Genomic DNA, 26,083 nt, shown 5'->3' on the forward strand with positions numbered 1-26,083 from the left:
AGCACACTCACAGTGTGTGTGTGTGTACTGTGCTGAAGTTAATGATGAAGTGTGTATCTAACTTTCTATTCACATGGCTGACTAACGATTGCCACCCTGCCCTCTCCTGCAGCCATGTTTTCCTGAAGGTTTACTGTGTAAGCAATCTTAATGACACCTGCTTCCCGCCCTCTGATCTGTGTGCTGACAAATTGCATACCACTGCAGGGTGTGTGTGTGTGTGCGTGTGTGTTTGGGTGTGCGGAGACAGCACAGAAGTGAAAATTTCCTGTGTAGTGATAACGAAGCATTCCTCTGCATATAATCCTGTCCTGGATACAATTAAACATTAACAGACACCATAAAGTCATTTTCTATCTTCTGTCTGCAGTAATCTGACACAGGAGTGCATACACACCACCTTTAGACCATTTGCATTTCAGGCTGACATTTGCAAAAGAGATATCAGCAGAACAAAATCTCCTGCATGTCTTGACTGTCATAGCTGTACGCTGGAAACTGATATTTCAGGTGCAAAAATGGGTGTATGCAGGTCTGACCTTTGCCCTGGTTCCTGGGTGGCAGCGGCGGCCCGTCGGCCACAGGGGAGGAGCTGAGGTCGGTGGAGGCGCTGTACATCTGGTTGGTGAAGGCGCTGTAGGAGAGACGCTGCTGCTTGTCCCTCTGGCTGATGAAGCCCGGCAGGGAGAGCTTGTCATGAGGGGACAGGCTGGAGGAGTGGCAAAAGCTCTGAGGCCTTGGGGAGCGGTCCTTCTTAATGGGGCTGGGCTGGAGAAGGACGCAGAACAGGTGAGACTGAGCTGACATCAGTTGGAAGAGGCTGCAGAGATGATGCTGTGACCTCAACCAATCAGTGCGTACACTGTTTATTCTCTATGCTGTGACTGAAGGATCACTATGGAGCAGAGGGGTTTAACATACAGCTATTCTGTTTATGCCTGTAAACAGACCACTGAAGTACAGTCAGAGCAAGGATCCATGTGTCTTTCATTTAGAAAGTTGCACAAGAACACAAACTATGGTAGAAATATGTGGAATTCTCTGAGCAGAAAAACAGAGAAAAGCTGAAACCTTATCATCCAGGTCGTCATCACTCTCATCCATCTCCTCCAGTCTGAGGCTCCACTCATACTCCACGTGGATGTGAGGGTTGAATTTGCCCTCTGCAGCCTGCACAAGCTGACACACACAAACAAACCAGTTATACACATACAATACAATCCACAGACCTACACCTACAACCGTCAGTACAATCGCAAGTATCATAAGTATAATAGTGGTTACTAAGATAACATGAGCCTTTGTGTATTTAACTAGATTCCAGAGGTTCAACACGAAAACAGGTGAAGTTAAAGAATAAAAGTGTAAGTCAATTTGTTGTCTGCTTGCTCATGTTAGCGTTAATAACAAACATACATCCACAGTTATTTCCACTCTGCTGCCTCTGTTGCCTGTGGCTGGAGACAGACCTTCCACTGCCATCTACTGGCCAGCAGCAGACGTCCAATCAGCTACGGTCTGAGCTTCACAACCTTTATTTTTTTTGACCGTTGTATCTGACTACTTGTATGTATTTTTGGGGTTGATGTAATTTTTTTAGATCATTAATTATCAGCTGTGATGTCCAGCAGCAGCTCCTGCTGGGCGATCCTTCACTTACTGCCTCCTCACACTGAGTATTCCTCAGTCGCCTGGCAACATCCAGTGCCGTCTCTCCGTTCTGATTGGCTGAAGGGGTGAGGCAGGGATAATCAACAGTTAGGAGTCTGATTTGCGCGTACAGATGACATGTTAACGAGAGGATGAACCTCAATGTGTGACTTACTGATGTCTGTGGCTGGCTTGCCCCTCAGCAGTAACTTGAGGCACTCGGGCTTCTCGTACATGCAGCAGTAATGCAGGGCGGTGTTCCCCCACTCCGTCTGCTTATCCAGGTTACCGCTGGGAGAAAAACACACACAGTCAGTGCACAGGTCACATGCCTGAGGGTGTTTTCCACAGTCCTGCAGCTTCAGGTTAATGTGTTATTACCCAGAAAAGCGTTCATAAAGGCTGTATCTAAGAAAGAAAGACAGTAAATAATCCCTGCATTTCCCATTAAAGGCCGAGAAACATGTTCTACATAATGATGGCTAAGCACGACATCGTACAAGCCATTAATTAATGAGAGGCTCCCTCTTCTTCTGTGGAGGCTGTGTGCAGTTGGAGCAGTGGTGGGTAAACAATTGAAGGGAGAGGAATAAATTAAGGCAGCGAACAAGTGCTTGACCCATTTCTCTTTGCCTTGTGGGAATCTGAGCTGAGCGGCACTAAGCTTTCCTCTGCACTTCCAGTGCTTTATTATAGCCGAGGACTCACAGCACATCATGTCTGCATGTTTCCACAAAACTGTCGTTTAAAGTGCAGCTTTCCTCTAAAAGTGCTGATGTGTTGTAAAAGATTTTGACTCCCCCTGTGTGCCAAGGCTAATCCACATATAAAAATAGCAAATGTACCTGTTCTGCACAAGGAAGTCCACCAAGTGCAGTGAGGTCTGGTCAGCAGTCCGTACAGAGTAGTGCAGTGCAGTCTCTCCGGATTCCTGCAGGGGGCCATCAAACACAGCAAAGACACAGTGAGGCAATCTTGGGCAGCATCCATTCTGTATTCTCTGCCTCTCTGTGTCTCTTCCCAGCATTTAAACAAGCTGCAGTAAACAAAATGGCTCCTAAAAATATCATTTCTGTAGGCATAACACTAAGATTTGTCATTATCTTCATGTGATTTGATGTATTGTTGCTAGATGTTGATGTTATTCCTTTACATGCTACATTCAATGGTTAAATTATCTGTATTTCTTGGCGCTTTGGCATCTACAGCGTATTTCTTTTTGTAGTCATGCTCTCTGTGCGTTTGGTTGGGGGGGGGGGTGTCACCGTTCAGCCCTTCAGATGTACTGACAGCAGCAGATCAGATATCGGTGAGTCAGACTTCATAGCGCAGACAGCAGCAGCAGCAGCAGCAGCTCCCTCCGTCACTAAATGATATCCTCTTTTGCTCTGCTGCAGTGTTGTACACTTAATTTTTCATCAGAGAACTACCATGTTTGCGTTATAAAACCTTGACCCATTTATGTCAGATTACGTCTGATCATGCATGCTGTTTACGGTGTGGTATCTCCACCATCTTAACTAACATTTATGCCTGAACCAGCGAGCAGGAACAAAAGAGAAAACAGGCAGAGCTGCACAAATAAAAAACAGACATGAGCCTCCACAGATGTCTTAATGTAATGCAAGTAAATATGGAATCAACACACACACACACACACGGTGCCTCCACAATGTGGTGGGGGTTGCTGGATATCACCACCTGCTGGTGAAGTTATCCGGATGACTCAGAGTTTTCCAACTGTTACGCCCATTTCTAGCCGCCAAATAATTCACCAACTGGTAGAAATGTGTCAGCACTGGTCGTCCTGCTGGGAACAGACCTCACATGAGGCTGAACCACTGCAGTAACATGTGCACAGCTCTGGGTAGGAGCTTCCTGGGATCTGTAGTCCATTGTGCATATAAGTGTTATGATGTATATGTGGGCATGCAGGTAGTTTGGGCTTTATGTTAAGATTTTCTGTTTATGTAATTCATTTGAGCTGAGGAAATTATTTCTATTCACAGTTTGCTCTTCCTGTTTAATGTGCACATAAAGTAGACGCATATGCATCTTCGGATAATAATATTGTTTTTTTGCTTGCTTGAATTTTTATCTGCATCCCCCTTCCTGCATCCTGCACTAGCAGAACTGATGCTGGATGGTGGGCGGGGCCTGCTCAGGCAATTACAACTAACCAATCCAAGCAGACACAGCTTTTCTAAATTGGAAACACACAAGCAAACAACACTGTGCTAGCCGACTTTAAACTGGTGCGATCAGACTCACTGGTCCTGCCTCTGGAAGCGGCTCCATCAGCTCCACCCCTTCAGCGTAGACCTGAATGAGAGCCAGCAGGTCCCTGGACTGAACCGCCTCGAACAACTCGATCATTTTAGCTGCCGCAGACGTGCACGTCTTCCTCGCGTACTTGTGGTCCACGTACTTGGCGTTGATGAACTCCTTCCTCACCGTCCTGTGGGGAAAAGTGTTTTTAATGCGTGTATTAAGAGTTAGAGGGGATTGAGTTTGGATGTGAAACTCTAAGAGTGCTTACATGTCACTGGAGGGAGTGGGCTTTGGTGTAGGGGAAGGGAGGTTTCCCTCCATGATCTCATTGAAACTACTGTTCCCTACATTCTTGGCCAGCTGGGGGAAAAAGAGGGAGACATGAGCGTTAGATCACAAAGATGTTAGGCAAGGAAGCATTCACATGTTCTCACAGACAGATGAGCGCATTGGTTCTGGGAGACGCACCCCTGCTGTTTCAGGGATTAGCTTGTGTTCTATTCCACTCTTTCATTATTTCTAATGTTTCACTAGAGATGAAAATAGTGGAGGGTGTGCCTCATTTTTAAAACAGCTATTTATTCACTCGGTGGATGATTTTCCTGACTCACCAAGAGTTCTGAGGTCCCTAACTTGTCGAGCTCCATGGACTGGATACGAGAAATGTGGACCCCCATCTCTCGGTGGATGCCAGAGCACTCGATGCAGGTGAGGATCCCCAGGTTGGTTGAAAGCCACTTAGGGTCTACAAAAAAAAAAAAAAAAAAAAGACCAAATCATGTTACCATGCATACAGCATACAGTGTTTCCATCACTTACTACATCTTTTAAGCCATTTTAAGAGGCAAAATTGATTAATCCAAGATGTCCAACTTCTTTTTAGGTAAAAAAACTAATTTGTGGATGTGGAACTCCTCATTATATGCAATTTATTACATAAACTGTGACTTAAAGTAAAGGTTCACTTGAATCGGCTTTGTGTCATTAAAGCGTGGATAGTATGTTCACACAGTGAATGCCTCCTCTACGTCCTTGCAGCCTGTCTTCAAAGCTGTTTAATTATGAGCAAGGCCACAAGATACCATAAAACACATAGATACAAATTAATCTAGAAAAAGCAGAAGATGGTGCAGAGCAATCTATGGAGGAGGTAAATGCTACTACACACAGGGGTATTTGGTGCAGGGCTGCTTTGGACTGGGCAGGGATGACCTGTGGACTTCCTGTGCTGCAGCAGCCATTTTCTTTTTAAGCTGCACAAGTCATCTAATGCTACAAGAAAGCTTTTGGGCAGGAGGGATACAAACATCACTAACCCCAAAAGAAACAGTCAAAATACAGAGAGAGTCAGCGGAGTGACAAAGATGTAACAGTTTGTTAGTTGCTGGTGTTACATTCCAGACTAAGCCTGGTGCATTCTGGGTGTTGACGTTTTTCCAGTCCTTTCTGGTCAAGTATCACCTTTCTACTGCACAGACAGTTTTATGTACTATTCATCTTTTCAGCACGAAAATATCCTTTTAAACTTGAAAGCTTTCACCACATCTATTGATTTCTTTATGAATCCAGTAGATGACAGTGCTGCTGACCAGTCACCTCACACTGCAGGAGGTAGATTGAGTCAATTGCATAACACACTGCCAAGCAAAAAAAAATGTAGCAGATCCGTGTGATGACTTCACACCCCCACCCTCCCCACCCTCTAACCCAGCATCACCGCCTGATGTTCTGATGCAATCTGGGAGCTTTAAGCCTTAAACTGGGCTGTGCTGGTTGTGACACCCGGCAGACGCTGGTGGAAACAACAAAGGCAGCCCAAAACCAATGAGTCACACAGACGCAGCAGGCGGGCGCATGCACTTATGCGCATATTTACAGGACACAATGAACAGAGGCAAGCTGGTTTAATGGTCACAGAGTGCACGCTGAGCAGCATGAGCGTGTGTACAGTGACCTCTATAGCTGCTTAATGCTAAAGCTGCAAATCTGGGTGTGACAGGAGGAGAATATGGAATGAGATGGGAGACCTCAGTGACCTCTGAAACCATGGAGGTAGATTTATGCAAGAGGAAGGAGAAGCTGGGTGTCATCTCTGCAGCAAAGCTAAAATTCACTGACACCTAACCGCAACTAGAACATGTGGTACAACAGAAAGCATATATGAATGGATGCAGCAACAGGAGTATAGACATGACAAACTACCTCCCCCCTCTCTGCAGATTGCAGGGGTCGACCAAGCCTGTGTGACTTATGTAACGTCATGATGTAATGATGTTGCTTCTCAAAGACCAGAAATGTTTTTCCCCCCTTAAAGCAGAAAGTCCTCCCATCGGTCCGTCGACGAGCTGGTAGAGAAAGTGAGTATGTGTTTGTGTGAAGTGTCAGAGGGGTTGAATGTCTATGGCACTCCTGACTGCTGACTCTTTGCTTCCTAATGCGGGGGAGGGATCGCGTTGTGCCCTGAATGCTAACAACAACAGCGTGCACGCACGCACACACCCTTTTTTGTTGAAGGCTACTAAGGGATTTGCAGTGTGGCTTGTTCAGTTACCAAAGGATGCTGAGTTCAAGGCAGCTGTGACATTGCAAAGATGAGTGCGGCTTTAAATAAAACATTTGTCCACAGTTAAATCAGAAAGTGCTGGTGTGGCTGTTTCTGCTGTAAGAAGGTGAAGGTTGAATACGCACAAAACAGGAAAGGGATATATATATATATATATATATATACATATATATATATATATCCCTTTCCTATATATATATATACATATATATATATATATCCCTTTCCTGTTTTGTGCGTATATATATATATATATATATATATATATATATATATATATATATATATATACGAGCAATATATATACACATGGAGTCTCCCTGCGTAGCACACACCTGCAGCTCCACAGTCGCAGCAGACTTCGTTGCCTGGCATGCGCAGCACGTCTTCTATGATGGCTTTAGTCAGGTCCTCTAATCCATCCTCCCCTCCACTGCTCTGTTCACCACGGAACGCCATGTTTAACGCCTCCTCCTTACTGTTGGTCAGCACCGAGATCCAGCTGCAAGAGGGAACAAAGTGTTTTTATTAAGGAATTGAAACATTACAACAATTTAGCCTCAGCCACAGTTTCCTTTTCTTTTATGCTTTGTCTGCAAAAATTGAACAACAGACAAGCAATACAAAATCACAACAGACTCTAAATTTCAAAATAGGGTCCTAAACCTTCCTAGGCACAACATGTAAAAAGTGTTTATTTTGGAGATAGCAATTTGTTCCAATGGATGAGACTTGGGTCTAGATACCAAAGAACAATCCAAACAGCAAACTGAGGTCTGCATGAAGGTGATGGCCTCTGGTGTCTGAGTGCAGGGGACAGAAAGGAGGAAATGTACTCAGTTTTCTAAAATAGTTTTGTATTTTTAGTTCGAAACCTATCAATCACGCCTCCCTTTGTGCCAGTATATCTGTTCTTGCAGGTATCTTTGAAAAGAGCACAGACTGTCCTGCACACACACACACACACAGGACTGTAATCATTAAGGAGACAGGAAACAGGGTTGCTGCCTTTCAAACATGGCCTCCTGCAGTTCACTGCATGGTACAAACTGCTCTTGCATTCTACGCACTACAACTGACCCTTACACACACACAGAGTGGGAGAGAGAGAGTGGGCTTTATGAGGTTGCCATCAGCACTTCCTCTTTCTCTGCTAGTCAAAAAGGGCCAAACAGGGAGTGGGCAAACAGAAAATTGATGTGTTAGATTGTCTGTTTATGTGTGAAAAACAAGATATTTTTATCCACGGATGCGTTGGCGTACAGATGCTGAGCCAAAAGCAATTCTGTGTTTACTTATAATATGCATTATAATATGCTCCCAGCCTAATTGAAGGGGAGCATAATTGCATGAAGCAGGAGCTGTATGGAATACTAAATATTTCACAGGAAAGGCAATGAAGATAGAGATGGAGTTGCGTGACACAGACAGAAGAGATGAGGCAAGAGTAGGATCCCAAAGGAACACATGTACACGGAGATGTAGTGTGTTGAAGCTGCAATAATAACCTCTGCCCCTGTATTTGTTGGTATGCGTGTCAGATGTCAGGACTAAAAAACAAGACTAACAAAGAAGTGCAGACATCAGTGCAGTCCCTCAGATGGCCACTAGAGGCTAGTCCTAAATCTATCTATCGATCGATCATATTTTGCCTTCAAATATACTTACATTATGATTATATGTGTAAAAACAGAATTCATTCATCTAGCTGCTCGCCATGCTCTATGTGGTAGTCAGCTGTTATATAATGTGTTACTTATTTTCATTATCAGTCACCAGAACAATGTGTGAAAAAAGTCACCTGAACAGGCCTGAACACCTACAGATATGATCATGTCTGCCTGTATGAATGTGAGCTACAGCTTGGGAAACAGCAGTGTGAGGTTACAGTGACCTGAATTACTCCAGACCACAAATCCCACAGCTATCCTCTCTGCCAGGCACTCTAAACAGTCCTTCTCAAACGCTTCCTGTTCTCAGAGGTGAAAATAAAGTGACACAGCTGCCACACACCAACACACCATTAAAAATATTATTAGGTGAGATCCCACATACGGTATATCTAAGTCAGATGAATCAGTTTTAATTCTGTATGATGACTCACATAACAAACTCTTGTTCATCTTCAGCTTGGAAATGATATGTCCGGTTATCTGGAAAACAGTAATAGTGACATTAAATACACAAACCTGAAATGTTGCATTTATATTCCTAGAAGCAGCAGACAGCATACAATGAACATATCACTTATCCGAGTGATAAAATAATAAAATGCTGTCTGCGTGCATGATGTGCATCTACAGGCTCGTATTACAAGTGCAGAGAGCTGAATTATTCAGGCCTCTGATGAAATGTTTGTGTGTGGGAAAACTTACGAGAAATGAGATCAAAACATTTCCGGTCCTCGGTGCTCGGCTTCACCTGGCAGGTGAGCAGGTTGAGTTTGACTGGCTGCCTGTTGGACTGTAAATACAGACAGTAGGGTTGTCAATGGATGTCACATTATCACACAGGAAACACAGTGCACAATTTGTAAATGTGGTTAATGTCACCATGATTTTTAATCATGACTAGCAGCTGGATTCTCACAAAATCACAGGACAATTTCTCCTGTTAGGCTTTAAGCTATGTGTCACTGCACTACAGGGGTTCAAACCAATCTGTGTAACTACAGGCCTGTTTTAGGTTTGGTGACGACAGTGAGAAGTACAAAGAGCAGATTGGTCAGTCAGCCTATGATACACAGATTATGCATCCAATCACCTGCCAGGTATTTTTTTTAAGTATCTGCCTCTTTCCAAGTCATTCCAGATGGTTGTATGTTAGAAACCATCTGCTGCATCAGGTTAGGATGCTCTAAAATAAATATATACTCTGCAGAGTTTCCAAAAACCCAACCAGGCTTTAAGTTGCTTGTTTTGGCCAGCCAACAGCTGAAATAAGACAGAACACTCAATATAATTAATTCAAAAAGCACCACCAGATGGCTGGTATCGTTGCATGATGAAGGATTTGCATAACCGTTGTAGATAAATGTATCACCTCATGTATGTATTATTCAACACCACTAGCTACAAAACTGTCACAGAGAAGCACGCTGAGCTCATTAAGAAACTGGACTGTGCTACCCGGACTGTGTACTGTAATAATGGGCCCAGTTGGCACATGTACACTGAGCGTTGTCTCCTGCCAGTGTCCAGGCAGAGAGGGGGGGGAGCCAGGGCACGTGCTAATGAAATGCTAACAGGCTGCGATGAGTCTCAAAGCTGGGCTGGGCAGCTGGCACTACGCCACAAGAGTCACCTAGAGTTCAGCAGACGTGGAGGATGAAGGGGAAAAACAACACTTGGGTTGTTTTTGTAAACCACTGCCACACATAGAGATATGACTATGAGCTGTGGCATGATTACCACTCAGTGAGCCAGAGCCTACAGACACACAGGCATGTTCACATCATGCTCACACCTAAACACCATAAAAAACAGCAAATGTGAAACAATAAAGCTCAGGCTCACAGTGACATCATACATGATCATTACGAGCTGCCAGAGCTCATCCTCCCTGCTGTGCCACAACTGGAACCACTATGGGTACTGGAAAATTAGCTGCCACAGTGCCAACTGCACTAGCTCGTCCAACTCATTTCCAATCCCCAACTAAGAAGTAACAACATTTAAAAAGAGTCCACTTTTTATTGTTTTTGAACCTGAATACTGCCATAAGTGTGTCTGGAGACCCATAATATATAAATATATAAAATATACAAGGGAAGCCTGCCTTCTTATGTTTCTCAAGTGTCTAAATGAGCCATTCAGATTTTGTAGCTCTATGTGAGGTCCTGCTGGTAAATATAACTGTCAAAAAAAAAACAGCCCTCTTCCTGAAGGGGGAGTGGTCAGCAGCCCCTCATTTTAATTTAAAGGTACAGAGGCTAAATCAGCCAATTACAAAGCAAAACAACCCCAAACAGGGTTCAGATGCAAGCTAGAATGAATGTGCTGGCTGTGCGATGAGGCTGCTTTAACTTATGAAAAGGGTGTATACCTTTAAATTCAAACATTAACATAATTATACAAGAAACTGTGAGCTTACAGGCAACATTCTAGGATCGTTAAAATGTAAACTGTTACTGCTCTCAAATGGGGGCCAAAATTATATTATACATATATATATATATATATATATATATATACTCCATCCATTAATTTTGTGGGTCTGCTTGTCCTGTACAGAATGCATATCCATCTTGTATATTATCCGATACAAGTTGTCCCAATTCAGAGGCCGTGTCCTTTGAAGGACTCAGTTAACAGAGGTGTGTTCTTCCCCTTTGCTTTACAAGACCCTGACATGTTCAAGTGGACACAGATAACAGTAGTTTTCTATTATATAATGTGACATTTAAAAGTTGCAAACATGTATATTAATATACCCGTTTAAACCTTTTAAATTCCTGTTTTTTTACGTCACCAATTGGATTTACTGATAATGAGACGCCTGCCTCTGCTCTAGCTAAATTTACTGCTTGTGCTAAGCCCCTCTGTCCACTTGCTCTCTTTTGTCTGTCAGCAGGAGGCTCTAACTTGACAGAATTAAATTATATAGAAATCCAGTGTGAGATCCCTGCAGTCTGCACACACAGGAAAGAAACCATCACAGCGTCTGCTGCACCAGAGTGGGGACGACAGAGAAGTGCCAGCATACACTGTACGCACACACTCGCTCTCAGATGAGTCACCGAGCCGCAGCAGGCAGCAAAGAAGGGGGAGGGGGTGGCTGGGGGTTATGGCGAGTGGGGGGGGGGGGGGCATGGTTGCCATGACAACCCATCTATGTCAATTCCACTCTACCAGCCAGCAGATTGAAAAAGCCCAACATAACCTCCTCGCACGATGCTCTCCTTTTGATCCACACAGTCACTCAGGAGGGTCAGTGTGTGAGTCTGTGTGAGTGTGTGTGTGTGTGTGTGTGTGTGTGTGTGTGTCTACTCACTGTGGCATGAGAGATGGTAAGCATGCCTCCTTTCACTGAGCACTGCCTCCTCTGCCACACCTTCCTCAGCCTGTGAGACACGTCAGTTTTTTTTGTTATCTAATCTCCAACATGAACATGAACATGTAACATGAGCAGTGCATCTTTGTCGTTAGCAGCTTACCCATCACTCTTCTTCAGCAGGTAGCCTTTCTTCTCACTCCCAAACTCCTTGTTTCCCTGCAGCTGGTGCATGCTGTAGCCACCTTGCTTACTCTGCGAGTCCTGTGCCAACCCACCCCACAGGTGCACATGTGCAAACACACAAAAACAGTCCACGTTAAACACACAGCATCTGCAGAGGTGCTGCTTAAAGACACATGCCACACAGATACACACACATCACAAACTAATTCAAAGGAAGTGCAGAGGGGTTTTATCAAAAGCAAAGAGTGCTAAGAAAAAAAAAAGAACCTAAAGGTCATGCTCTGCAACACCCCTACAAGGGCCAAACCACTCTACCGTCAGAACAGACAGTATGCTTAACATGCACCAGCACTTACTCTTCTAGACTTGATTCCAGACAAGCAGAAGGCAGAGAGGTAGGAGATAGAGGGGAGAGGTGTGAAAGATCTGGCTCAGGTGCAGGCGGTGGGTGTAAAAGAGTGTGTTGCCTGACTGAAACCATCTTGCTGTCTAAAAGTAGTGCTCACTCACAAGAGAGACTGCAGAAAGTGTAAATTAAAATGTGAATCTACATAGATCACTTCATGCACTGAGAGTGTGAATGTGTGAGCACAGCCACAGCAGCCTATGCTGGTAAGTGAAACCCATCTGGCAGTGTTTTAAATGTGCGGTGCTCTCCACTGAGCAGCCAGTGAGGCACAACACTGGTCACCAGCAAAGCCTACCACACACTGGCTACCAGCATGGTACAGCACTGGGCACTCGCTCCGTGCTGCAGGAGACAAGCTCCAAACTTGGTAGTGACCAGAGTGAGAGGAAGTGTGTGGTGGAAATAAAAGGGATAATTCAGGTGACCGCTTTTAGCCCAATATAGTTGACTTTGTGCTGGCCTGGCAAACATTTGGTTCAAATCTGGCTTTGTGTGGCTGGTTGTGTCCTGCATACCTCCTTCTGGTCCAACTGAAGGGAGGATTTGAGCAGATCTCGCAGGGCTGTCAGCTGCTTCTTCTCCTCATCCTGAGTCTGTTTGATCTGTGGACAGAAAATGGTCAGGGACAGACACACACCAGGAGAGAGTACTTCTGATTACATAGAGCCATCTAATGCACAGGTACAGAATTCAACAGTAAACCACTGAAAGACAAATGAAACACACTGAGTGCTCTGATCGCTGCCAATTCAGGCTAATTGAATAAAAGTGTGTGAGATGAAGCTCTCTATTAGATCAAAACTTTGTTAATTTGAGCTTACTGGATGCAATCAGCACGGTGTGTGGATCTTTTGTCTGACTTATACTTTCCCACGCGAGGTCATGCTGCAGATGGATCAGCTTCTCTAGTTTTCCAACTACAAGATAATCTGATAAATCCACTGCTTCGGGAGAAAGCAGAGCAGAAACTGTGACAAGTAGTCAGTCTACCCTTTTCCAAAGTCTGCCTGTGATACATCATAAACTCTAAACTCTATAAAATAATCACTATTTTGATTATTTCATTTAGTGCTCATTCAATTTTTCTTTAAAAAGTATGAATGTAGATGTGTCCTGGGCCACGCTAAGTGCAGAAGTCCATGTTCATTCAATAAGTGTGGCAGGGGTTGGTGCTCGTATCACTAGCTGTGTCCACATCTGATCCCACTCGCATTATGGAGACGCATGAAACTTAAATCCATCTCCAGACAGCTTTGCCATAAATGATCAGGTCATTCTTTCGAACAGAAACAATGTGAGCGCTTACATTGTAGAGATCAGCTGCCAGCTTCTCAATGTACTGCTTCAGCTTATCTGCTGTCTTCAAGCCATCTTGGAAGAAACTGGGGAGGAGAGGATACATATGAGCTTCTGACATTATCATTCATGAGATAACTCCTCAGCCATTTATGGAAATCACTACTTAATAAATGTCATGCTTTACAATCTGCTTCTTTCGGTCATTATGAAGGTCACAGAGAGCGAGAGAGCAAGAGTGAGGATGAGTGAGTGAGAGAGAGAGAGAGAGAGGGATTGGGGCAGTTTAAGTTATAGCTTGGCTTGTTCTGGCACCTTTGGCTCTTGGCACAGAAATTGTATCTGGCCAAGCCCTGGGTAGATTTGCAGACGTGTTTAGCACATCCTGAAATCTATTACAGATCTGTCAGCAGTACACACCTCGATGCTGTGCTGCAGCCGCAAATCACCACTAATGACCTCCCTCTCTCCCTCCCTCTCTCTCTCTCTCTCTCTCTGTCCTCCTACCCACCACTCTCCTTCCTATAGGAACGTCCATCTCCCTTCCTCTTTACTATGATTTTTTCTGCTCATTTTCTCTGCTTGTTTTTTCCCACATCTCTCCTCTAACAACATGCATCTCTCTTATCATTCTGTTGACCTTGCAAAGCATCAGAATGTAATGTATAGTTTAACTGCACTTATAGAGGATGATTCAACCTTTTCGACTTCCTGCACACTTGTCTGTGCTATATAGTTAGAAATACATTAGTATTTACCGGTAATAGAAAAATGCAATAATTCCCTCCATCAAAATTAGTGTTTATCCTTTTATTATTAGCATTGATTAAGAAAAGATGATGAAGATAAGGAATGAGATCAGTCTGAAAGGAATCATGAACAAACTCAACCTCTGGGGCTGAGAAATGAAGTCATTGCCATGAATAAATGTGTTAGCAGCTCGACCTTTTCGCTCATATATGGATTAAGTGGGAGTTAGATGGACTCAGGCCAAGACAGCAACAGTAACACAACTTCTACATTAAGCTTCAGGGCTACTGTTGAGAGAACCTGTGGGTGCCATGATGGAAGAGTCACCCATCTTCATTTACAGTCTACAGAGAAAACTTAAAGCTACAGTGTAGAACCTTGGCTTCCCCCTTCAGGTAGTGAGTGGAATCACACGAACACAAACATGCCAGTGTTGATAGTAGATTATTGCCTCAGAGTTGCCTGGGGATTTTCTATGTATTTAGAGGCAGTAGCATTGTGTTATGTTTCTTCCTGTCATCACATGTCTTGCGATCTGTCCTCTGAATGCACAGTCTATTCTTTAATCAGACACTTTCTCCTGGGCAATTACAACAACTTTCAATGAGACTCTCCACCATACTCCTGGTCTCTATAACAGTCTCCATGACTACAGTTGTTCCCCTCTTCGGATTAGCTACTTGCACAGACACCAGATTAAAAAGTCCATTACTACATAACCCCTGACACTGATAGGCTAAATGAGCACTTTAAATCTAACACACTGCATACTTACATTTGACTGCATATAAACTTTTTTGTCCACTCACATTAGCGCACATGTTTTCAGTGCAGTGAAGAAAAATTAGTTTTGAATCTGCAAGTTTTGTAATTGTGGTTTAAACAAAAACAGGTTCTTGAGCTGCAAGTAGTCACGTCCTCCTTCAGCCCTCCATCATTGGTTTTAATACTTCTAATCCATCACAACTGCAGTGTTTCTATCCATCAAAGCCCAGGTTGAACAGATTAAGCAGGGAAGTATATTGTTTTGTCCCAGTGTTATGACAGGACACAGCAATGCTGGGAGAAAATCTGTCATTCTGTCACAGGCCACCGTAAGCTTCGTCTCTGGTACGCAGAGCGCCCACTTTATTTACCCACCAAACCCGTCGGCTGTCAGAGCGTATCTCTATGATGAACTGTGCATATTTATGAGAGCTATATGTGACTGTGCACCCTCCAGATCTGTGAATCACACAGGAGGTAGAAAAACTGACATCAAGAGCTGCAAATAATGGAAGAGAGATAAAACATCACCCTTTTGCATGTTCTGTTCTGAGATATTCCTGAGTGATGCACATGACAGGGAAGCTTTTGTGTTAGTGGGATTATGGTGGTACTTACTTGCACTGTGCGTGGTAATACTTAATCAGGTTCTGGAGAAGGTCCACTCCTTTCTTGGTCTTGATCTCATTTACTTTGATCAGGTACTGTAGGGAGAGGAGAGGTGCAGAGTTCAGCCATGAGTTGAAATTCAGGGTATGTTTAAAGGATTTATAGGCATAATGAGGTATAACATGGCAGCGCTCTTACACAGACAGCAAAGGCTTTTGCTTTGCCATATACACACTTGATAATCGCATCTGAGTGTGCATATGCTTCCTGCAGTCTTTGATGTATGAGCCAGCCCTGCTTTGACACTGTGGGAGTGGGGACCAGACTGGTAAATACTGTGGAAAATGCCTTGTAGAACAAGAGAATACCATCCCTCTGCCTTGATCTATATAAAGTTTCAAAAGGGTGATGAGAAATGTTTTAGATAAGCATTCTGAAAAAAAAAGAGGAAAAGCCTTCAGTGGAAGTGCTTTGTAGACTCAGTCTGGATCTCTGAGGATTCAAAAAATAAGTGTCTTCAGACACAGCTCCTGCCACACACACGAATAAAAGATAATCTTAATCTTAAACTGATTCCACAGTGTGCCAATCCACAGAGATTTACAAAGAGTCATGGCAAAAGACCACTTTCAGCTCCACAGTTAAATTTAATCTATTACACAATGCCTTTCTAAAGCCTCTGGCACCAACATACACTTTCAATTTGCTCCTTATATCATGATACATCTGCATTAGCAAACGCATGAGTGCGTGTGTGTGCGCGCGTACATGTGCGTACGCGTGCGTGTGCTGTCCCCTTTGTCTGCCTGACAGTGCATGCTGGATGGGAGATTATCCACATTTTGTCTGAGGCTTGTGTGGGTTCAGTGTGCCGCAGAGCGCTGCTGCATGTGCGTGTTTGGACTCTTTTGTGTGAATGAGCAGCGACGTTTGCGCTGCTTCCGTGTCTGGGCAGAATATAATGCAGCCTGCTGAGCCCAGCCTTTCCACACTCCTTCACTGACAGCGTAGGATGAAAAGGGTGAGAGAGTGAGAGCATCCAGTAATCTGGTGATTGAGTAACATTGAGAGAGAGAGAGAGAGAGAGAGAGAGAGAGCGAGTGTGAGAGCGTGAGAGTGCACGCAACAGAGAAATGAGGTTAAGTGGGATGAACAGATTGTACCACTGACTGCAGTCAATGCCCCACACACAGCAGCAGCAGCAGATATTTACAGCCTCTTGACTGTTGAGTCGGGTAATATCTGATGTTTGTGATTATACGATTAAAAACATCAGAATTTTTCCATTTCATGAGCTAAACTTCCCTTTAAAAATGGTAACCCTGGAAATTAAATGTCTTTTTAACCAAGTTATTTATCACATTGATGAATAATCTGTAAACCCAAATCATAATTAATAACACAGCCAGTGATGTTCGTAAGCTAATTCATCTTAAAGCACATAGAGGATGTGTGCAAAACTCTATAAAACAAACATCTCCGACCCAGCAGGGCCCTGAAATACATCATCTGAAGAGGGCTGCCATCTTTGAACATAAATATTAATGAGCCTGCAGATCCATAAGCAGCTTGTAAAATATCTGGCTTTTAAAACTCATTATCTTTGGCCTCTTTGTTGAACTGTGTCTGGGCTCAAACGGATCATACACGAGCAGAAACAAGCCAGTTATGTTCGGCCCTTTGATGCTTAGACAAATATACTCTAGAAGCCACAGAGTCATCAAACTAGCATTTACAGTAAGTTTGGACTAGAAACAAGCAGCCAAAGCCACGAAAGCTTTTTTGACCTGCTCAGAGGACTCACTCAGTGCTGTGAGGATACAGCATAGCAAACTCTAAGTTAGAGCACAAAACATGCAAAACTCTGAACATGGTTAGAAATGTACAAATCTGGAGCAGAGAAAGCCAACAAAAGAGGAAGCCAGCGCTAATAAATGTAATGTGGGAGTTACAACTCGCTTGTTGGCATCCAGCGTGAGCAACCGGAGGCGGGCTGCAAATTTGGATAATGCTGCGACTGGTGAGTGGCTCTGCTATAATCATGCAAAGGGGAGTCTGTTTCAAGTGCTGGGTTAAGCGTTGAACCAGCAATGCAAACATTCTTCAGTTCAATTTTAGAGGTTGGCTAGCCGACTACAGTTTTACTGCTAAGTGGAATATTGCACATGGCCAAAAACACAACTCTGAGTATTCAACGTGGGCTAACAAGTTGGTGGACATGGCAAACATCAGCATTATCACTGCGAGCATGTTAGCATCATGTCAACCCTCAAGTTGTGCAATGTGCAACTGTTCCAACACATTAAACTACATTGACCCGCATGGTAAACCTGTTAACTATCAGCATGTTAAGATTAAGATTAGGATTAACTTTAGTAATCCCCGTAGGGAAATTAGGTTAGCATTGTCATTGTGAGTAGAGAAATGCTAGGTGTAGTCTTGTTTCCATCAGTCATATTCTCGTGTTACTGGCACTTGCAACAAAACATTAGCTGTAAATGAATGGGACTGAGCCATGCAGCACATGCTCTGTAACACAATAACCGTTTAGTACACAGGTGGAAAATGTGGGCAAGAATCACACTGAGAAGAACCAGAGCAGCATGGCAGGGCACAAAAGGACTGTGTGTTGTAGTGAATAATTCACACAACTAACAGCAGTGCACCAGCCATTGGTCCATTATGTAATATGAGTAAAAAATCCTACCAGGATAAAACAGTGAACAAGGCGTAGGCGTCACCACCCACCACTAGACAGGGTTTCTGGCAAAGCGGAGTGAGCTCCAACAGTTTGTTCTGATTCACATGGGCACATAAAGAGCTCACATTTGTTCTACACTTAATTATCGCTGTCAGATTTCTTTTAATTCAGACTTTGTGCACTAATACCAAAGAGGGCGCAAGAGCAAACAAGTTTATACAACATCTGTAAACACTTAAACTACAGGCGAACAGTCTGATAGTTTAGCATAAATCTCTGACTTATGTCATGCTTTTGTGTTGCACTTCCTTTTGTAAATCTTATACACTGTCACATAATCACTGTAACCTGGACCTGTTCGGGTCCAGAGCTGAAGATCAGAGTGGTGAATTCATACCTTTCTCATGAATGAATGTAGGTACAGCTGTATCTTTTGGCACAATGGAAATCTCCTCATGTGGAGCTGCATGTGTTACAGCTTTGATATCAATTATTCCAATCAAGTCAGCGCAAGCTTAAAATCCAGCTTAAATCCACACAAGACCTCACACACAAGTACTGACCGATAAGTTTGTGGCTTTTGTGGCCTAACGTGGTTTAAACGTGAAGGTTTATAATCCGGAGTGGTTAATGTGTGATCTGTGTCTGAATAATGACGTTCATTCCACAGGGCTGTGCACAAAAACCTGGAATTGATAAACACTGTTATCTTCAGGTTGCTTTTAATGTAGTTAAGGCTCATTGCTAACAGAAAGCCAAAGGTGATGGGTGGGTTTTTTTTTTTTCTTAAGAATGATATCACACCTTATTCAGGCTGAGGTCAGATCACAATGCGAGCCAGAACAAATCACTTTCATGGACAAACAACCAGAGAATCGGCCAGATGTAATGGACTGATTGAATTACGTACCTCACACATCTGGAGCTGAAAGAGACGCCGCTCCTTCTCCATCTCCTCTGCGATCTCGGCCCCGGTGATCTCGGTGCGGATCATGCCATGCTGCTTGGCGTGCTCTCGCTTCTCCTTCTCTATCTTTGTACTATCACAGAAGAAAGGACAAGTCACTAAACCGACGCTCTTCTCTTAACAAAGCCTTCTCACACTATGATGATCCTGGAGGGTTCAACAATATAGCCACATATTATCTACAGCGTTTGATCCATTTTCCATACTATATAATGACTTAGAGTGACACAGACACTTACAACTTGGCCTCATAGTCTTTCCATGCTTTGTCAAAGGGCTTCTTTATGTCCTGTAGAAACACAGAAGGACGAGAGTCAGCAAACTACAAAGAGGGCTCCGCAGGACGTAGTTATTTGCAGAGCTGAGGCCAAGACTGGATGCCCTGCGTACAACCACGCCTCCTCTCATACCTCCAACATCAAGGGTTCGTGACCCAGTTACGGGCCTCAAGCACAACACAAAGGCAGTGTTTACTTCTGCAAGATTTACAGTGCTATGGTTTAAAAAGGGGAGTTCTTCTCCCACCTCCCCTGTCGCTCCTGTAGCACTGTTAATCACAAGCACAGAAGTCAGAAGATGGATACAGAGAGATGTGCTGACGAGGCATTTATCGGCCCACTGCTGAGCAGAACCACTGAGGGGGGCCCAGAACAGGCCAGAGAGAGAGAAAAAACAGCAGCAGGAAGACAAACAGTTTGACAGTAAATCTTACCCCTTTCACGCCTTTCAAATCACCCTTCAGCAGTGAGTCCAGGGTGAAGATCACATTGTGGCTCAGGCTCTGGAGCTGAAAGAGGACACAGGAGGAGTGATATATATAATATATATATATATATCATAACACACTGTCAGATGGACTGGAACAATGTACCAATGTTACAGAAAAGTTTTGCCTAACATAACTAATTTTTTTCGGGTCATTGAGCACTAGTTTCACCAGTGTTAATCTGTTAGCCGCACATCTGCTCCTCAGCTGAAAATAGCAAATGTGCTTTTTACTAATTTGCATCAAAGAGTGAGTCAGTCCCCATTGAGCTCAAAGTTCAACCACTCTTTAAATTTGGGCCTAAAATAATGCATAATTAAGGTTGTGTTGAGCAGTTTATCGCAACTTTTTCTGGTGGTCATGATGGCTGTGATAAAAGTATTCAGAATGAACCGCAGTGTGTGTAAAACCCCAAAAACAATTAGCTGAAAGATGCTAAATTGAAAGGACCTGCAGTCAGGTGATGATTCTGTGTGGGTTTGTCACTAAAGGTAACCGTTTCCATTCATCCATTCATTTGATGTTTTATGAAAATATTGAACATTGCAGCTTTAAAGCTTTCAGTGGGGACTTTGTGCTTGAAGCTTAAGGTAAGAAAAGCTGCCAAGTATTAAGAAAAGGATGAGCACACTATCAGTTTTAGTTTTCTTTTTATGGTAGGAGAAATATAGAAAGAAACCAGTGTCATCTTTCAACCTTTACTGCAATGCATCAACACAGTCCTGCTACTGCTGACTGAAAAAACAATAATCAGCACAATTGCAAGTCAAAAGAATTAGCAAAAGCTTGACGTTTCCAGCAGCTCAGGTTGCTCCAGCTATGCTCAGCAGCTCTAACCATTCGGATCAGCAAGGTCATTTACAACAGTACTAAGCATTTAAGTCCCTGTTGTTGTTGGCCAAGTCTGCACAGACACACAGCGATGGTCAAGGAAGTAAACAACGCTTAATGGGCGCTAATGTGCTTCTTAAGTGCCTGTCTTGCATATGGATAACGTCACAATCAATCTTTCACTGGCCGGCTGCCCGTGTGCTCTAACAGCCCATCCTGGAAACCGTCACTGTCTCTAACAACATTATTATCAGAAAGGAAATAAAACTGTGAGAAAATACAGAAAGCGCGGCCAAATCTGTCTGTAAAATCTTTACGTTTAAGCTGATAACACATGTAGGGCAACTAGGACAAGCAACATTCATCAATACTCATTCGGAGTACACGCACATACCAGCTGCCCTCAGGGCGCAGTTATTGAAGTGTAAAAAACTCAATGAGCTGCTCAAAACGAAAAAGACAACACTACTATATACAGAGAAGAACAGAGGACATCATTCTGCTTTCTCTAAATATGCAGGGAGTGCCAACACGTGAATGGTTTCAGTGTGACACAGTTGTTTCTGGTTTGGCCGAGCGTATTTACGGAGTCTAATCTTGCCGTCAACCACACAGGAAGAGAGAGAGAGACCATGTGGGGTCTGACTCTACTTCCAACAACAATCGCTCACAGAGAATTCAAACAGGACACATTATTCAACAGAAACGTCAGGGGAAATCCACAGCAGGATGATAAGGGCCTGTCTGGAAAAAAAACAATACATAGCACAGAGGTAGAAGTAGCTGCAGTCAGCTGTCCTGTCAGGCTGTGATGATGGGATTTTTTGACTGTGTAGATGAATTTTAAACAAGTGTAGAGATTGATGAACAAGTCTTACTCAGCTGGAAGATGTAAAAATGCATATGCTTCTAGCGTTACATCTACTTTTACTGACTACAATCACCTCTTCACCTCAACCCTTCACCTAGTGTAATCCTAATCTTCACTTTAAACCCAAATCCTAAACCACTTACACAAGTAAGGACCACCCATTAATGCAGCAGCAGTCAGCTGGTCTCCCATTTTAATGACACTGTGAGTGCTGACATGCTGGACTCACCAGGTTCTTCAGTAGGGCAGACAGCTCCTTGGTGAGGGAGGAGAACTTGACGAAAGCTGTCCCCAGGTCTGGGTTGTCCCGGCTGATGAAGTTGCTGCCAAATTTGTCCAGAGCCTGGGCATAGTTTTCTTCATTCTGGACATGATCTGTGACAGGGGGGAAAAACAAAAAGACGTGTCAGTTAGCATGATAGCTTCATAAGTAGAGGACTGAATGTGACCAGCAGCAATATCCTGAGTATATAATCATAGAATGCGATAATTGACATTTTGAAAATGGCCATTTTTATTAGGAAAAAGTGCTTTTTGGCGACTTTCTAGGAATTTTTAGCATTTTGCATAAAGTTCCAGCAGGCCAGGAGTCAAACAAAAGGACCGCTGAGGGCTTATTTGACGGTGTAATATGAGCCCTAAAAACACTGTCATATTTATGAAAGTATGGCTCCAATGTCAAAAGGTGGGGCCTTATAAATGACGCACTGTGCATCCTTGTTAGACTCATGATGAACTCTCCTAATACACGTAGGCAGCCTTGCTTGCCCATGGAAGGACCTGAAGACCTGAAGGAAGCATCCTTGATCCTGTTTAACAGGTAATCATGAGTCTAAGTGTGTTTTAGCAATGCCATGCACAGACATTGGAGTATTGTTTTAAATATCAAACACCTAGACAATTTAAACTAAAGGAGTTTTTTAAGATGAGAAAATAATAAAAGCATCAACACCCAACCCAGCTGCTGTTGGCCAGATGACTCAGAGTTTTCACAGTTTCCTGTATAACCATGAATGCCATCAAAAGTAAGAAAAACAAACACTTCTCTGTCTGCTTTGAAATGAGACACACCTGGAACAAACGGATTTATAAATCTGTCCCAGTGATGTTCACAATAACACAGATGTGGCAGAAATACTCAGCAGATCTTGCAATGGAAAGTTCCATCAGCAGAGCAGCAACACAAGCGATACAATGATAGACACATGTGAACTTGGCCTGTGACTTTTGATCAGCTCTTTTCCACTGAGACGTTTGTTTTTGAAGTTTTGACACTAGCAAGTCGTCTTTCTGTACAGTTAATGTCATCACAACAAGATGTGTGGTTCTCCAGGTCTGTGGAACTCTGCTGGAACCGTCAGTCAAACAGCAGCATCCATCTGTCCTTGTCATTAAGTTGGAGGTGGAGGAGGGAGGTGTTGAGACTGCTGCCAAATCTGAAGGAGACCCTGAGAGGGAGGTCAGGTGAAGGAGGAACCCCGCAGAGCTCACTCCTGCAGCAGCCATTTTGGTTATATTGGAATAATAATACAGTCCGAGCATAACAGTTTCCTTATATGGATTCAGGTTAATCATAGTTTTCTTTTTTAAAAGAAGAAGATGTGTGAGCAACCTGCAGCTTTCCAGGAAACATGGTTTACATTAATAAAACTAAATTTACAGTGAACAGAGAAAGCAGCCACAAACCAGTCAAGCCCGAACCAATCAACCAAGCACGCAGGTTTGTTTCTTACTGCTGCTGCATCATATTAAGTCTTAAGGAGTAACTTATCCTTCTAGGATGCACAAAAAGTTCTTTACTTAACAAACACCTGTAACTAGCAGCTAACTTCTTAAACAGCCGCCTTTTCTTCTAGAAGTGTAACAATGAGAAGGTAAACTTTTCTCTTTTTTCAGAACAAACAAACTCTGTTGAGGCACAGACATCCCAAACTGTCAATTTGCAGGGAGGAGGCCGCTCTCAGAAGTATTCAGTGGAAAATTACTGAGGATCCATGTCACAGCAACGAGCAAAACAAACTCAGGTGTTGGTTTTCTGGGACAGCCTGGATACACACACACACTCAAAACACCATCTGTCCTGCAAAAGGCAATGTTCCAACAGAAAAGCCATTCTCATTTATATGCGAGATATTTAAGAAAACCTGGATTAGCATCCTGTGGAGACTCTTTTTTTTTAAGCATAAGCCAAATCACAATCAGGCCTGATAAATTTAGAAATGAAAGTCTCTCACCTTGACCTGAATTGTATATGGCCTTCACTGATTTCTTCACCTTCTGCAGGGAGGTTCGGTCCTGGTCCAGAGCCTGTGGAGAGAAGGAGATGAGACTGTAATCTTGAAGTAGTGCAAACCTGAGAGTCATGTGGTGATTTACAGGTAGAGTTCTTGATCTGAATGTGACATAAATCTTTATTTGAGCATTTGTGACCTCCAATAAGCAAAATGAAAAGGCAGTATATCCAAATGTATCAACATTTGGCTCTTTATTGGACTGAATTAGAAATAAACGCTGATGCCCAACAAAAAATCTGAGATTAATGCACAGAGTTTATGCACCTTGAAGTAGGGTTGGGCGATATTGCCAAAAAAATTAATCACGTTAATGCACTGACATGTTTTTGACTCTAAATCGCCACATTGTTCTAAAATGATACCGACAAATCATCAGTCAAGTTAACTCCTTCATTCTAACAGGTTAAAATAGTGATTAGGCACCAACCAGCCATGTTTGAAATATGTATTGATTAGATGCACAAACTGCTTCAAAATAATAATGAAGCAAACATTTAAAGTAACTTTGTCCTTCAAATGTTCTTATCTTAAGGTCACAGTGCATATCAACATTAAAATTAAACAGGACAAATAAGTTAAGTAAAAGTCACATCAGTGATTATTTCAAGTTAAAAATGTGTCTGTGCACACACTAGTGCATGTTTTCACTCAGACTGTAGAACAGCAGCAGGAAAAACAAACAAACAAACCGAACAATTCCACATTTATATGTATGTCTGTGCAAATCAACCTGCATTGCTTCCTTCCAGTGCATAGTTTAGTTGTAAGGAGCACACTGACTAAACGTATTGCCCAGCAACCAAACTTCTTGTTAGAAATATGATACAAAAGCAGAGTGTGACCCTGAAACTGATTCACCCCTCGCACGAAAAAAATACGGCTTCACGCGAGGAAAATTCATCATCATAAACATCATCCACATGCAAGAAAAACTCATCATGTGGCCGCGCCGCGCAGTTCACTCTGATGCCAGAGAAAATAACAACTACATCTGAAGTTACACCACATTCAAACACACCCCATAACTCACATATGCCTGTTAGAGATCACACGTCTACCCTGTCACCTCTGGACTGCCAGAAGCTTCAGTGAAACGTTAGATTTTGATGACCTTAACTGATGACTTTATTTGTTTTATTCTGACCGTCACTGACCTCCTCCTCCTCTATCACACATCTTAAATCTCTTCTGTTGAGTTTTCCAAAACTCAACAACTTGGATTCTTTTTTTAATCCAAAATACACTATGATCAGTACAATTCTCTGATTATTGAGCAGAATTATGTTCAATAATCAGTGTTTTTTTCTGGGATTAATCAATTTGCCATTGTTGTCACATTTTTCAGTTACACTCTATTTAAATACTCTAAGAAATACTGTGTCTCAACAAAATATAGAAATAGTAGCAACCAGCTTGGAGGACGTTGACTGTGTTACAGGGGTACAGTAACTGCTGCTTCAACCTCGACACCAGCATACTGATCTTTAGGTGTAAACGACAAAAAATGTCCACAACCAAAAAAGAGCAGATTCGCCCATATGCATGTTTCCATCAGTGCTGCTGACACACATTAGTTATCTTCTGTACTGAAGACAAACGCCAAGTGTTAGTCGGTATTTTTCTAAAACAAACAGAATACAAATTTATTAGTTAGGAAATGTCTTCCTCTGGTGCATTTGAGGACATTCTGGTGATAAAACCGCAGCCTGAATTGTGTCGTGTGAACCAGTTTAGGTCATCCTTTAGTATTAAATTTAAAAACCAGCCACACCTACTACTAATGTCTCTGCAGCCAACCAAGAATAACACATAGTGAGCTCACACTCAATAAATACAGAGAGAGCAAGTTCAATGGGTTTGACTTGCATGTACTAATGTCATCACTATGTATCCAAAATGTATACATCCCTAGAGCCTTCTAAAACATATATTGTATATTCCTCTTATAAATGAAAAACAGGCATTTATTTGATACCACGATAAGAAAGCAGTGACAACAGTGCTGAGGTCAAGAACATATCCCTGAGGTGAGCTAAACAACCTGGAGACTCTGTACAACAACAGCAACAAGAAAATCACACTGCACACCATCTGTCCGTATGACATGACTGCTTCATTTACAGCAGGAAACACCTCGGATAATTGGAACACACCAACACAAA

General features: G+C 42.9%; 1 protein-coding gene across 5 annotated transcripts in view; it reads right to left on the reverse strand.

Moving 5' to 3' along the window:
• asap1b (ArfGAP with SH3 domain, ankyrin repeat and PH domain 1b) overlaps positions 1–26,083 on the reverse strand; it is a 47,591-nt gene that overhangs the window by 6,107 nt on the left and 15,401 nt on the right. For 3 of the 5 annotated variants that reach the window (XM_028432823.1, XM_028432822.1, XM_028432820.1), the window contains exons 2-23: positions 23,862–23,934; positions 21,857–22,002; positions 19,872–19,946; positions 19,399–19,448; positions 19,103–19,232; positions 15,501–15,586; positions 13,378–13,453; positions 12,587–12,673; positions 12,019–12,027; positions 11,640–11,740; positions 11,477–11,546; positions 8,860–8,947; positions 8,589–8,637; positions 6,820–6,986; positions 4,533–4,666; positions 4,190–4,281; positions 3,922–4,108; positions 2,496–2,581; positions 1,826–1,941; positions 1,661–1,728; positions 1,072–1,179; positions 540–768 (exon numbers count right to left, since the gene is read on the reverse strand). In XM_028432823.1, coding sequence (XP_028288624.1) covers positions 540–768; positions 1,072–1,179; positions 1,661–1,728; positions 1,826–1,941; positions 2,496–2,581; positions 3,922–4,108; positions 4,190–4,281; positions 4,533–4,666; positions 6,820–6,986; positions 8,589–8,637; positions 8,860–8,947; positions 11,477–11,546; positions 11,640–11,740; positions 12,019–12,027; positions 12,587–12,673; positions 13,378–13,453; positions 15,501–15,586; positions 19,103–19,232; positions 19,399–19,448; positions 19,872–19,946; positions 21,857–22,002; positions 23,862–23,934 — 2,227 coding nt within the window. The remainder of the gene's footprint in view (positions 1–539; positions 769–1,071; positions 1,180–1,660; positions 1,729–1,825; positions 1,942–2,495; positions 2,582–3,921; positions 4,109–4,189; positions 4,282–4,532; positions 4,667–6,819; positions 6,987–8,588; positions 8,638–8,859; positions 8,948–11,476; positions 11,547–11,639; positions 11,741–12,018; positions 12,028–12,586; positions 12,674–13,377; positions 13,454–15,500; positions 15,587–19,102; positions 19,233–19,398; positions 19,449–19,871; positions 19,947–21,856; positions 22,003–23,861; positions 23,935–26,083) is intronic. The other 2 variants (XM_028432824.1, XM_028432821.1) reach the window with 1 other exon arrangement.

Source organism: Parambassis ranga, chromosome 20, assembly GCF_900634625.1.
Source record: "Parambassis ranga chromosome 20, fParRan2.1, whole genome shotgun sequence".
NCBI lineage: Eukaryota > Metazoa > Chordata > Actinopteri > Ambassidae > Parambassis > Parambassis ranga.